This window comes from Martes martes, assembly GCF_963455335.1.
Source record: "Martes martes genome assembly, chromosome: 6".
Taxonomy (NCBI): Eukaryota; Metazoa; Chordata; class Mammalia; order Carnivora; family Mustelidae; genus Martes; species Martes martes.
The window spans coordinates 11,813,095-11,827,909 of NC_137893.1; the positions used below are offsets into that span (position 1 = coordinate 11,813,095).

At 41.4% G+C, this 14,815-nt stretch overlaps 1 protein-coding gene across 1 annotated transcript in view; it reads left to right on the forward strand.

Annotated features, from left to right (window-relative positions):
• NOX3 (NADPH oxidase 3) overlaps window positions 1-14,815 on the forward strand; it is a gene marked incomplete at both ends in the record, with an annotated part of 55,941 nt that overhangs the window by 31,904 nt on the left and 9,222 nt on the right. The window contains 2 exon segments of the mRNA XM_080806676.1: window positions 9,267-9,413; window positions 13,702-13,826. Of these exon segments, the coding sequence (XP_080662802.1) occupies window positions 9,267-9,413; window positions 13,702-13,826 (272 nt within the window).

Here is a 14,815-nt window from a genome sequence, read left to right on the forward strand (position 1 = left end):
CATGATAAATAAGTTCAACAAAGTGTCTTAGTCTGTTTGGGCTGCTTTAGCACAATACCATAGACTTGGGTCACTTATAAACAGCAGAAACGGGATTCCTCGCCGTTGCAATGCTGGGAGATCAATGGACTGGCTGACTTGGCGTCTGATGAGAGCCTGCTTCCTGGTTGACAAGTGACAGTCTCCTGGCTCTAACTTCCCAGAGCAGAAAGGGGTGGGGTAGCTCTTGGTAGTTTTGGTTTTGGGGGGTGGGATTTGTTTTGTTTTGTTTTGTTTTTGGTCAGCAAGAGTCAAATTTGTTGACTCGCAGTTTGCAACTCAATGAAGAAAAAGTAGATACATAGGTTTAGAAGTCTGGAGCCTTTTTTATAAGGGCACTAATCCCAGTCATGACGGTTCCTCCTGTATGAACAAATCACCTCCCACATATCCCACTTGCGAACAGTATTGCATCAGGGATTGAATTTCAAAATACGAATTTTGGGGGACACAGACATTCAGTCTATGGTACAAAACCAACACAACAGCTACTCTTCTGTTTATTCGGATCCCCCCTCCTGGCAATGCTTTGTTACAGTTTATGGTGATTTCTCAATCCCCAAAGCGTTTTCTTTCCTCTCACTGTCTGCCACGTAAAACCTATCCACAGAGGCAATTTCTTGCTTCATGGTTGTCACAACACTAAAGGTCACGTTACATTTCACACATGATGGATTATTGTCTCACTTGCATTCACTTATTCACCCCATGAAGATCTACTGAGCACCTACTATGTTCCAGACCTTTTGATACTGACATGACAAGCCTTTCACTCTCCTCACACCAGATTGATACCACCTCATCTTTCTCTCAATAACTGTTATCAGTGTGCTTTTATGTCATGTTCACAAAGGATCTCATTTCCCCTCATAGATTCTGGGCTCCTTGCATATGGCTTCTTTGCGTGTCTTTATAATGAGATACACAAACGCACACACACACACACACACACATATGCACACGTTGCAATTTTTTAATAAATCAATGAGTGAATAAATGTCTACATGCCAAAAAGAACAAATGGCTTCTATGTAATTTTTTATAAAATGCTAGATTACTAAGATTAATTCATCTTTTATTTAACCAAAAAGACTATTTGTTCAGTAATTCTGTAATTCAAAGAATATGTTCCGATTATTTTACTACAAATAGGAAAAATTCTTGTAAGAACCCACAAAATCGTTAAGCCCATATAGGAACCCACAGGATCTTGATATCACCTCCCCCTTCACTGTTTCATTGTTACTTCTGGGCTCTGCTCATGGGGTTTCTCAAGGCTGTTTCGGTGGGAGGGTTAAGCAGTTATCACAAAACTATAAAACGGGACATTGATCTCTATCGTCCCCCAAAAAACCCAAAAAATTGGAAATTTAAAAACCAATGTTTTTATAACTTGCAGAAATTGGGGACAATATTGAGTCAATATTCCACTGAAAATAAAGGTCAGAATAATGCTATATGGAAGAAAGAAAGCTAAAAGCTTAGAATCACAAAATAATTTGAGAGGTCTTAACCTTCCAGCTTTGCATATGACCCTGAACGTCAGCGTCTGTACTTAGACTGCAAAGTGATTTGTCCAAAGTCATCTAATTGGTTAGCTACTGAGTCACATTGGGAGTATGCGTTTCTAATTTCCACTTTCCAGCCTTTTTATGCAAAAAGTGAGATTTCATGCTATTGAGAGTTTACGCTGAAAATTTCAGTTAAGACCACCTGGTTAGAGTCTGCGTGCGGGAGAAAAAGTTTAAGAAGCTTTTCTGTTTTAAAGCCAGTTTGTGTTTATTTGACTATAGCTATCATTAGGCTTATGTAACTAATAATTGTCAGGACCACCTACATATATTTGAGATATAAATACTCTTTCCATGAAACTGTTGGCATCTATATAATTTTTAAAGTCCAGGAGAATACAGCAATACATATTCATCCAACAAGTCCTCTCAATTATGGATCTGGGCTATAGTTTTCAGATTGTTCTCTTCTGTAACAGACAAAGGGGGAAATGCAGCATGGGGGCTCAGAACTGGAAATTTAAGCCTAAAGGGTTAACTGCAATCAGGTGGGATTTTCTCCCTCCATGCAAGACCAGTTCGCATAAAGGAATACATTTTTTTACATACAAACCTGATGTTGCAAGTCCACAATTCAAAAAAAAAAAAAAAAACTGCAAAGATTTCTTGGTTGCTACCATTGCGAACTACATCTCCTTACCCTTCTCCTCTGCCTTGTTATTCTAGAACACTTCTAAGTAAAATGCAGGAGAATAGCCAATAGGATGCCTGCTGCTTCTCTAGGATCATGTGTAGCACTTTCTATTTGAATCTGGTGTTTAAAATTTCTTCCTAACTATCTTTTATTTTTAAAGATGGCAGGGAGGAGGGGGAGAATTGGTTAGGAGGAAATTTCCCAAGAAGACAAAGTAAAAATAAGTAGAATGATGGCTTGTGGGGGGAAAAAAGTGGGGGAAAGCTGTAATATGTGAAAGGGGTATTTTCAACACAAGAGTTCGAGCCAAACTTCGCTTACTTGGAGGCAGAGGAGCACCCGTCGCTCGCTCCTTCAGGATGAGGGAAGGAGGTATGAGTGGTTGAGGAGTCTCTATGATGCAATTCAAAGGATGCTGATCGCTGGGGGTGTAAATGCCCCATAGCAATGAACAACCTCCAACGCCTGCCTAACGGGATGATTAATTCCACATCACACTCAATTTGTGAAAAGAGCTCTTGAAAAAAAATTAGGACAGTTTGCTTGTGCAAACTGTCAAAATGATGAATGAAATAAGTGTGTGCAAATGGGGAGGGGAGAATGACAGGCATAAATATATTGGCTTATAGATTTTTAGATCCCCTAATATCACAGCCGTGTAGACAGGGTGGAAAGAACGGCCAACTAGAAGATTTGGTTCCTTTTCCTAACTGCATATGTAATCTTCAGACTAGAATAAGATCGATTATAGAAAAACCAAGATAATCTCATTTCTCCATAAATTGTCTTCCTTCATCACCCCAATAATACAGAACCATGATAATGGGTATTTATAGTGTGTCCCATGCAAGATGGCCTTGGGTCCTTAACCTAATATAATAAGGAGATAATTCAAATAAAAAGACAGCTCAGGCCAGTGGGAACAAGGCAAAGAGACCAAGAAAGGCAAAAATCCATACTCTACTTAAATATATTAATAAAACAAAGGAGGGCCTGCTCTCTTTTCTAATGAATGAAAAATGCACTTAATTTAATCTGTTTAGTTTGAGAAATTATTTGTTTTCCCTTTCCCTCACACTGAAGCTCTCGCTACTCCTGGAATTGATCATCTCTGCTAATCATCTCTGCTAACCACTGACGGTGCTGTAATAAATTGAACTGGGGGCCACGAGGCCACATGTGCCCCTCCAGAAGACACCTGTGCCCCCCAATCTTTCACTAGACACCCTCAAAAGAATTCAGGCCTCACTATTGCCCTGTGGGGAGGTGACCAGTATTAATAGTTTTAATACTTTGGTTTATTAACCACACAAGCCGTGCAAGACCATAAGGTCCTTGTAAAAGACTCAAATAAAAAATAAAATAGTCAAAGGTCTCCCTTCCTTAGCCTTCCTCCCCAAACTAACCACCACCACCACTTTGCTCTCCATTAAACATTGGAAGATGTCTCATTCCATTCTTTCCCCATACATTTGCACCCATAGGCATATACAGGGTGTTGCTTTATTTTTACCTGGAGATGTGGGTCGGGGAAGAGAGAAAGAGAGATGCACTTTGTTTCCGTTGCCCTTTGTAATATGGCTTAGAGCACCTTTGGCGTCAGTACCTACTGACTGACTCCGTTTTATTTGGTGTCTTCAGAATATTCCAAAGTGTGGCTATCCCCCTCTTGATGTAATGATTTTATTATTAATGAATATTTTGGTTGCCCACGAAGTCTTACTAACTATAATTAGAACAAACTGAGGCACCAACAAAGTCAGTCCTCCCTTATTGGGCCAAGCGGTAATATAGCCATGAAATAATTCACTATAAAAATCTTCTAAAGAAGAAGTCTGAAGAGACTAAAAATGACTGAAAAAGACTGGTCTCAGTCCTATAATGGTTAACCAGAAAAATTATTTTATAATCGTATTTCCTTAAAACGGGACATGGAAACCACATTAAAGAAGTTTCTCAATAAGAAGGAATAGTTGCTTCAAAATTTGTTTGCCCTTTTATCCATCCAGGAAGACCTTCGCAACAATAACAACAAAATAAAGACCAGGACGATAATAGCTACCATTTATTGAGGATAATAAGCATTCATTTATGTTTTCTAATCAGTCACAGTCTTTATCTTTTGAGAGAGAAAAATTCTTTTTTTTTTGGAAAATGGTCACGATTCCCTCAGGGGAAGTCTCCATCACCCTACTTGTTTCTATCAGTTCCGTGTTGTTTTGTACAGCATGGATATCTTAGCATACAGCATATAGTTCAGGCTACTATAACAGAAATACTATAGACTGGGTGGTTTACACAACAAATGTTTATTTTTCACAGTTCTTGAGGCTGGAGGTCTGAGATCAGGGAGCCAGCACGGTTGGGTTTTGATGAGGCCTCTCTTTCTGGCTTGCAGATGGCCACCTTCTTGCTGTGTCCTCCCTCATGTAACAGAGACGGAGGGAGCTCTGGTCTCTTTTTATCTCAGAAGGACACTAATCCCATCATTGGAGACCCTGTTCTCATGACCTCATCTAAATCTAACCACCTCTCAAAGGCCCACCTCCCAATGCCATCACATTGGGTTTCAACTATAAATTTGGAGATGATACAAATACTCAGTTCATAACAGTGGGGAACAGAAGGCGCTGTCCAGAAGAAGGCAAGGTCACAGTGCAACTCCATTGGCCTTCTCCTGGGCAGAGGCATTGGTCAAGGTCAGGGTTAACCTTGGCACCCCCATAAATTGCATCTTGTATAGCACACACATAGCGTGGAGTGTGCTTTGCTAGTGAAGGGGTTCCTCAGTTGGGACCACATCCTTATCAATGTTAAGGTTTCCAGACTGGTGCTGGAGATAAAGTTGGGCTTCACCTCTTCTCAGTGATCACCACCTCTATAATTCACAAGTGCCCAGGTGGGAGCACAGACCCCCAAGTAAGTCAAAGATTCCCTTTGCTGTCTCTACTATAAACGTGTATATTCATTCTGTAAGCTCCTCCAAACAACAGTGAGGAGAGCAGCATTCAAAACTAACAGCTCTGAGCACTTAATGCCTGTGTCAGACCTTGTGCCAAATGCTCCCATGAACCATACTTTTCATTCTCACTCACAGGTTGCTTGTTCTAGAGGTTTGTGTTCTTTGTTTGTTTATATATGCAGTGATCTAGGTTCAAGTTAAAAAAAAAAACAAAAAACTTTCCCCAGTTACCCAGCTTGTAGATGGTGAAGGGAGGAGTCTAGGACAGTTTAGAGGACTCAAGGGCTCACAATGTTTAATTACTCTGCCACACAGCATCATAAAACTGTGTCCTCATGTACAGTTTCCTTCTTTGGAGAGATTCTGGGCCATAAATAAATAGATATATAAATAAATAGTTCTTTTGCCCCCATTCCATTCTCAGGAAATGGATTTGGGATCGAAGAAACACAGGTTGTACTGTGTTTGGGGATGCTTATCCAGGCCATGAGACAGGGAACATCTGTGGATTCTGCTAGTAAAATAGATGAGTAGCTTTTCTTACTTCATTTTCTGAAATTATTTCTCAAAAAGTAGCACAGGTCCATTCCCTTCTGGCCTCAGATCTCCTTGACCTTGTCCACATGCAAGTCTGCAGAATTCTTAGAGCTGTAAGGAACATGGGGAGGAGGTGGCTCTCAGAGAACAGAGCACTGTGTGTGGCTCACACCCAGGCCCTCTGAAGTGGAAGGTGGCTGAGTTTGGAATTTGTGGTCCACGCCAGGAATCATGTGACCCAAAGGCCTGCGACAGGCCACATGCACACAGTGCTCCCTAAAACCATTGTCCACTTCTGGAGTCATCTCCTAAAACATCTGGGACTCCGTTAGATCTACAGAAACGTGTGGGATGAGTCCTGTTAGAAGCAGTCACTTTGTTCCAATGAAAGTTCAGAACTTTCATCTTTTGAAGGAAGATGACTTTCTGTTAAACAAAACTTATTCAAGTAACTTTAAGTTATTTGGGGCCTCTGATATCAGCTACAGAATTCTGGAAGCCAAGCTTTAGATAGGTGACTGATTTGGGATTTTTTATTTTTGGACACTGAGGAGGGACGAGTGTTGGGCAGATCACAGAGGTGTAGCCTGTTGTCTGGGATATTTGTTCTACCAGCGACCAGGTCTTTCCTACTGGACGAAATGCGGAAGTGGAACTGCCCTGTCCCTTCACAGTGAGTGTCCCTCACCGTTAGGATGAAAGAGAGTCAAAGTAAATAGCCTCTTTCTCTGTTCAAAGCCTCTTTTCTTCTTTTTCTGCCTGAAGCACTTCTGAGCCTATTCAGTGTTCCTTCATTGCCTCTTGCACCAAAGCTGCCCAGTGTCACCTCTAAGTCAATTACAGAGGGAAAAACACACAAAGCCATTACAAGGAAGTAAAAAGTATAAAAGGCTTGGCAAGCCCTAAGAAGGCTGACACACTGCTAAGCCACAAGAAAGCAAGGACAGGCATGATTTCTATTTGAAAGGATCAGGGTCAATGTGAGCAGGAAGCTAAGATGTGGGCATTTTTCAAGGAAGGATGATTGAGACTAGATCTGAAATTGACAAGTTTTCTAAAAAGTAAATGGGGTATTGTTCCTGTATGAATGTATCTGAAGCACATCCCTTAAGGAGTGGAAATAAAAGAAAATAAATCAATGATGTTTGTTCTCATCCAAATGCCACCATCAATGTTTCTAGGTAAAACAACTACCGAGAGCAGGAAGGAAGGGGAGGTGCATCGGTAAGAATGGTATTAAATTCAGTCAATAGATTTTCTGTGTCCACCGGGAGCAAAGCAAGTCAAAGGGAGGGCTCAGGTTTTCAAAGAATAATTTAGATTAGGCATGATGCAAAGTGAAAAGCAAGAAGATAGCGGTGCTAATCACCAACATTGGTTAACAAGTCAGCCTCCTGGCCTCCAGTCTCCCAAGGACTCTTCTTCCTGATCCTTCCTCAGACCCTGTCGCTCCCCTGCTCAACTCCGTACAGTGCTTTCCCAGCTCACTCAGAGTAGAAGTCAAGATGGCCCCAAACCCCATGTCTGTACCTCCCAGCCTTCCCCTCAGACCTCATCTCTTACTGCCTTCCCCTCCTTCACAACTTCAGCCACACTAGCCCCCTGAGTCTTCCCCAAAGGTCCCACTCCTTCTGTAAGTCTCCTGCCCCAAACATGATTCCTCTGCTTCCTTTTGTCTTTGCTTAAATGTTTCCATCCCTTGACCACTTGACTCAGGATTACAGCCCTTTCCAGCCTGCTCTGTGTTTCTCCATAGTACTTATCACTCTCTGATGTACTCTATGTTTTACTTACTACCATCTTCCTTCTCCCTCTACATGCAGACTCTAGGAGAACAGCAGATTTTTGCCTCTTCTGTTTGCTCTTGAAGTTCCAGACAGGAGAACAGTCTTGACATAGAGTAAGCACTATGCTTACTCATAGAGTAAGTGTTTGCTGAGTCAATGAGTGGGTGAACACAATTACTGTACTTGTGGGGGCCCATGGGGCCTTCTATGGAAGGAATTATTAGCTCAGATTTATTACTTCAAAGAGAAAGACACTCCTTTTGGGAGTTAACACACTTAGAGATTATAATTTGAGCTGGGAGTAGTATTGAAAGTGCCTTCTGAATCATAGCTGTCCAACAAATATTGGGCTCTAATTCTTTTTTTTCCAAATTTTTATCTAAATTCTAGTTAGTTTACATATAGTGTAATATTGATTTCAGGAATAGAATTTAGTGATTCATCGCTTAATACAACACCAAGTGCTCAACACAACAAGGGCCCTCCTTAATGCCCTTCACCCATTTAGCACATCCACTCCCCCACTTCCAGGAACTCTGTTTGTTCTCTGTAGTTAAGAGTCTCTTGCGGTTTGCTTCCCTCTATTTTCCCCCCCTCCCCTATGTTTATCTTTTTTCTTAAGAGAAAAGATCTTGTCCTCACTTGCTTTTGCTCTTAATGACTGTTAATATTACAAACTCCTGTACAAACCTGGAGAAGATAGGCAAGATGTTCACCTTGAAATACATTCTGTGAATTTTTCTCCTCATGAACTTGATCTGTTAATTAAATCTCATATATAACTTTCATCATGATTGTGAGCTTGCAGGCTGGCTGGTGGAGAGGGGAGGCAGGAGTATTCACCATCTATTGGAGGAGATGTTTCCCACTGGAGGTCAAGGCCAGCCCCCTGGTAAAACTTGTTAAGCAACAGAGAAGTCTCTTTGGGGAGGGGGTGCAGGAAAGAGTAGTGAGCAGAAAGGAATAGGAGTGTGAGGAAAATCAGGAGAATTAATAGATCTTTCTCCTGTGGTTTCTTCTAGATACAATGACCTAAAACTCAAAGCACAAAAACTAAGCCTTTATTTCAGCAAACCCAGACTACTTCTTGTCACACGCCATTTGCTAAACACAGAAAGTTAAAAAAAAAATGTTCCTAGACGTAATTTCATTATAGTAGTTGACACACAACCGTAACCAACACCCGCCAGCCTTATTGGACACTGATATGTCTGGCTGAGGGAAACTTCTGGCCTGTGTGTCTTGGTTCGGCAATTGCCATAATCTCCACCCTTCAGAAGTCAAAAGCCGTGATGGTGAAGTGGATTCGTGCACAAGCCTTTCGGGTCTCTGGAGAAGAGAGTTCAAATCCCAAGCTTAGGTCATGAGTAAAGACGAAGGGGGTTGGTCTAGTGGTTTATCCCCCTTCGGGAGCTGTGAAAGGCACAGCTAGTTATGATTATTAACCTCGTTCAAAAGAAGCACAGCCAGGAATGTGGTGAATTGATCCTCATCCAGTGAACCTGGCAACAGCCCACAGACTCCTGACTCTGAATTCACTCTGGACTTTTTCAAACACAATGTGAAATTTTTCAAAAGAAATCACAGTGTGACTGTTCCCTGGCAGAGAGAAGCATGTCATTTTGCAGAAGTGCCCATTTGAGCTCAAATAATTTAATGGAGATAAAGTAGTCTGTGATTATCAGCACATTGTGAAAAGAGGGACAAATCCGTTCTCTTGTCTTCTCTCTTGACAGGTGTATTTCTACTGGATTTGCCGGGATCCAAAGGCTTTTGAGTGGTTTGCTGATCTCTTACTCTCGCTGGAAACACTTATGAGTGAGCGGGGGAAAGCTCATTTTCTGAGTTATCATATATTTCTCACTGGCTGGGATGAAAATCAGGTATTGATAAAACTCTTAGAATAATCAGTATTACACGAGTAATCTAATAATGGAGCAAAAAGCAGAGGAACAGTGTCAATAATGAGTTATATAGTTATCTGGTGGCATGAAAGAATTATTTGCATGTTCTTAAAAAGAAAAGAAGAATAAAATAAACCAGGTTAGAAAGAGCTATTCAAATCATAGCAATAAAAAAAATTGACAGTTAACTTGTTGAGGAATAGGAAAGAAGATTGGGAAAGAAGTGGTTAACGGAAGGAAGACAATCCTAAGCGTGGAAATCCGAGAACAATTAGGTCACTTAAAGTTGCATTTGTCATTTTAGTGACATCGAGCGAATATTCCCGACCAGATGTATTGTTTTGTTCTGCTCCTGATTGGTTCTAATTCTATGCTTTGAGCTATTCAGTTAGCAGAAAAAAACACCCAAGTGTTTACATTCGACATTTTGTGTTATGAAGTATGTGAGCATCTACAGAAAATAATCATCATGAATACATGATTTATCTAGAGACTTCTTTCTCTTAAGACATTCTTGAAAGTGTGTACACATATGTTCATTCACCCAAGATCAAGAGGATCGTCTGTTGTGGCACATGTTCTGCACCATATTGTATCAATGAAATAGTAAGGTTGCGTTTACCAAAAATAATGTATATCAAAATATTGCACTAGGGTAGAATTTCAGGATTGACAATATTGAATGATAACTACTAAGTTTTAAATCTTATTTAACTCCTTGGGGCGCCTGGGTGGCTCATGACCTCTGCCTTCGGCTCAGGTCATGATCCCAGGACCCAGGCTTTCTGCTCAGCGGGGAGCCTGATTCCTCCCCTCTATCTCTGCCTACTTGTGATCTCTGTCTGCCAAATAAGTAAATAAAATCTTTAAAAAATAAATAAATAAATCTTATTTAACTCCTCAAATATGGAAGCTAACAGTGAAGTGGTCACTAGATTTATGAAATGTACGTCGATCCTGTTGATATTTACTTTAAGGAAAGTACGTCTGAGCCAAGATTTGCATTAATCACTAAATTCACAAATGGAAGTGTTCCTGAGCATGGTTACTCCTGCTCTCTCCCTGCCTCTCATAAGCACACACACACACACACACACACACACACACACACAGGCCTACAGGACATCGCTGAAATTTGATTCTGTACCTTTGGGTAAGACTTAGCTTAAAATTCAGTAGCTAAATGAAGTTTCAGGTTCTTATTTGCCATTGGTCTTAAATATGTATTCCTTTGGGATAATTTCCTTTGGGAAATACAGGCTCCTTGGGAAGGAGGCTTAAAACATCTTAATGAATTAAATAGTGTTAAGTATGTTTTCCAAACAAACACTTCCCTTATTCAAACAGGATTTTTGACTAATGATCCATTTGATGAAGTACAAATACGGCCTTTGTTTTTGTTTTGGTTTTTGGTTTTTGGTTTTTTGGGTTTTTTTTTTTTTTTGCTTTCAAGTACTGTGCTTGCTCTTCTTTGTGCCCGTCTCTGAATTCCCAGTCATTTAGGAGTTTTGAGACCTGAGGCCTTGTTGGATTTCATGACAATACAACTCTGCCCCATCATATCTCTGCCCTTTCTCAAAGTACGCTTTAGGATATACTTCTTTAACTGAATAGAAATAAATTAAAATAGACGTGTCCTTAAATTTTTGTCATGACACGTTGAAACTCTTTAGATGCTCAAATTCCAGGAAAAAATAATTGGTGCGTTCTGTCAGCGAGGAATCAAAAGGCTGTTTTAGACATAGCCAATTGTTAAACTGATTTCAATAATCTCAACGTGGCAGAATGACAAGAACAGAAGGGACAGATGGAAAAGGTATTATGAAGGGCACATCAACAGGGTTTGGAGATTAATTGAACACTGGGCTGAGAAATATGGAACGAATATAATTCCAAATGTTTGAATATCGCTGATTGGTAGTTCGACAGTACCACTAACATAAGTAAAAAAGGGCCCTTTTTTTCTATTAAATAATGCCCGAACTTCTCCTCAAGGACTTAAAGGCCCTTCCTGAGTGACTGCAACCAACTCATTCTGTTGTGTTCCCTCATGCCCCTCTGGTACAAGAGCCACCAGACAAGCCTTGTGTTTGCATCCCTCCATGTCTTCCCTCTCTGTTCCCTCTCCCTGACAGCCACTTAACATCCTCTGTCCTCCCCACTGTCTAGACATGGGATTGTTCTTCGAAGATCTGGCCATCCCCAGTTCTCTTAGTCAAAGGTACTTGGGCCTTCTGTGGGGTAATTTGTCTCATTCTCCAAGAGCTCTTTCTTTCTGTATCTAGTAAAGAGGGATTCTGGTCTGACTTACGTCATTGACATTGTGCACGTGGGCTTCCTCTCCCTTTGATGACCAGTTCCTCACAAAGCAGAGGCCTTCTCTCTTTCTTTTTGTAGTGCTCACCCATAGTACCCTGCCTGCATTTAGGAATTACTCAACAGTTGTCTGTGGAAGGAAGTTGAATCACACATTACTCGAAGATTCATTTGAGCTATGATGATCAATTTGAAGAAACAGGAAAAAAAAATATGTAAAATATGCTTGGGGAATTCAAGACCCAGGACTCTACTCGGGCAGGAAGATGAGGGCAGGGGGAGAAAGTTGGTGGTCATCTTTATAGATGATGCTTATTGGGACCATGAAAATGGGGAGTAATAGCCCAAAAGGGACTGGAGACTGGGAAAGCAGCTGCATTGTGAAACAGGAGAAGATCATAGGAAAACAAATCTAACACTTCGTCCTTGAATGAAAAGAAGAATCAGAGAAAGAAGTAGAAGAAACAAGATTTTATAATGCATAAAAAATTAAGGAGAAGCAATGTTCAGCCATGTGATTGGCGGAGAAACCAAGGAGAATAGGCCTGAGCTGGTCCTTAGGTTTGGCACTTAGTCAAAAGTAAATTGGCTGCCTCTGCCTTCTTCTTTGCCCACAGCTGAAACCAGCAGACTGTATGGCACCAGTCAATCCTACTGTTAAGCAAGAGGGCGGTGGGGCTGCAAGAGGGCTGCTCTAATCTGGAGGCTGACACAGCTCTGAGCTTGACTCCCAGTTCTGATAACAGCTTCTACCACTTTTCAAGGCTCAATCCTCAACTACCACCTGAATTCCTATTCCTGAGCTCTTGTCTCCTACTTCATGCTTCCCTCTCTGTCTTGATAAACCTGCCCAAGAAGAGGATCCTGCCATCCTCTTACTGTTGCTCCCTCTCCTGGAGTCCCCTACTCCCAAACTCCATTCCAATAGGACCCCTGCCACCTGGGATCAGGCCTGCCTGCTGGCAACTTGCTGCAGCCCAGGCTTCTACAACTCCACCACTGTCCACCATCACCGACTGGTCTGTTGGGGTCCCACCTGGGGTAATGGTTGGCCCAGGAGGGTTATTAGCCAAATTGCTCAGGAGCAGGACAAGTCAGAGGACATGAGCAAACGGAGCACCAAAGAGTGTGAAACACATGAACGCAAGAGCTGTGTGGGTATCAAGGAGATGAGCACAGAAGACACAAATCCCAAGAGGTAAGAAGGAAAGTAGCTACCAGAATTCGGCAACTTGAAACATCATCAGTAGGCAGTGCTATGCCCCCAGGTTCTTATTTATTGGCCACTACTTACCTGATGCCTGTGCACTCTTATATAATTTGAAGACAAATGGTTGGTCATGGAGCTCCAATCCTGCCCCTCTCTGTGCTTGGCCACCAGAGTCTGTCTGCCAGACTCCGCCTCCTCCCAGCGCTAGAACCTAGACAGTACACTTCAAATTGTTTCGACCCACTAGGCAGAACTGATTATAAGATCCAGCTGCTCCCTGAACATTTCCTATCATTCTAATCTGGCAGTGCCCTTCTCAAATACCTAAGGTTTGATATTAAGTGAATGGGGACAGAGGCAGAGATTAATTTCTGAGACGTTGGCAGAAGAAAAGGTAGTAGCTTAATGCTTGCTTTCCCTTAACCATAATTAGGGTACTACGCTCATCCTTGTCAAGAAAATTCCTCCCAGGTTCACGTTATTGTACCTTACCCGGACATACATCAAACCCTTTGTTCCAGTAGTACCCAAGGTGGAATACAAAGATAAATGAGATGGGATGTCTATCCCAAAATGCAAAATCAGTGATTTCTGATACTGATGATAACCATCTCTAGCCGCATGAAGAAATTTTTTTGAGTATGCAATCTACAAACGAACATAATTACTTGATTTTTTATGGAGAAGGAGTTTCCCGGTGTTTTTTTCTAAATATCACCTGATGTCACCATTTTATTTTAGGCTGTTCACATTGCTTTACACTGGGATGAAAGTACCGATGTGATCACGGGATTAAAGCAGAAAACGTTCTACGGAAGACCTAACTGGAACAACGAGTTCCGACAGATGGCCTATGCTCATCCCGGGTAAGGCGCTCTCCTCCCTCTGCCTGTGGGAGCCTCCCTGGAGGTTGGTGCTGAGGTGGAAAAGGCTAGGAAGTCTAGGGCACGAGCTCTTCAGTTTGTAGTAGGGGGCACCTTGTTCAGGGAGAAAATATCGACCTTAGAAAGGGTGGTCATGGGGTTTTCCAGAAACCACAGACCTCTGCTCGACTGGATTTCAACATCTGACAATTAGCAGTTGTGCTAAATTGTTTCACACTTAAATTCAATCGAGGATGGTATCTCCTTTTTTTTTTTTTTAAGATGGTATTTCTTAAACTACCTAGGTCTTGAAGAAATGTTCAGTGAATACAGTTGATCGCAACTTACCCAAGTGGAGAATTCACTTATGTCCAACTGTAAACTGTATCTAGCATGTCCAGCAAAGCACAAGAAAAGTGCTCTAAGACCAAACAGAGACTTAATGTGGTGGTTAAAGACCCAGGATCTGGAGCCTGAGTGCCTGGGTATAAATCCTTTTTCCACCATAACCACCTACTTGCTTTGGACAGGTTATGTACCCCGCCACTGACTTAGTCTCTTTCTCTGTAAGCTGCACTTTAAATAACAGTGCTTCCCTCTCAGGCTTCTGTGAGGATTAACTGTGTGAATACATGGAAAGTGCTTAAAACAGTGCTTTGAATTTGTAAAGGTTAGCTGCTGTCATTATCATTATTATTATTATTATATCACTTGTTATTATATCATTATCATGATACAATAAACTTTGATGTAGAGGAGGAAGAGCATTTGCTCTGGGACCACAAGACAGGAGTGAAGGTTGTGCTTTCTAATTCTAGAAGTTACTGGCTATGTGAGCCCAGACAAGGTAGCTTGTTTGAGATTTGGGGCCCTATTGTAAAACATGAATGATACCTTGTGGTCACAGTGTTGTTTTCGTAATTCAAAAAATACATAACTTGGTCAAGTGCAAAGCACTAATGCCAGTATTTATCACTATTATTCTATGTCCC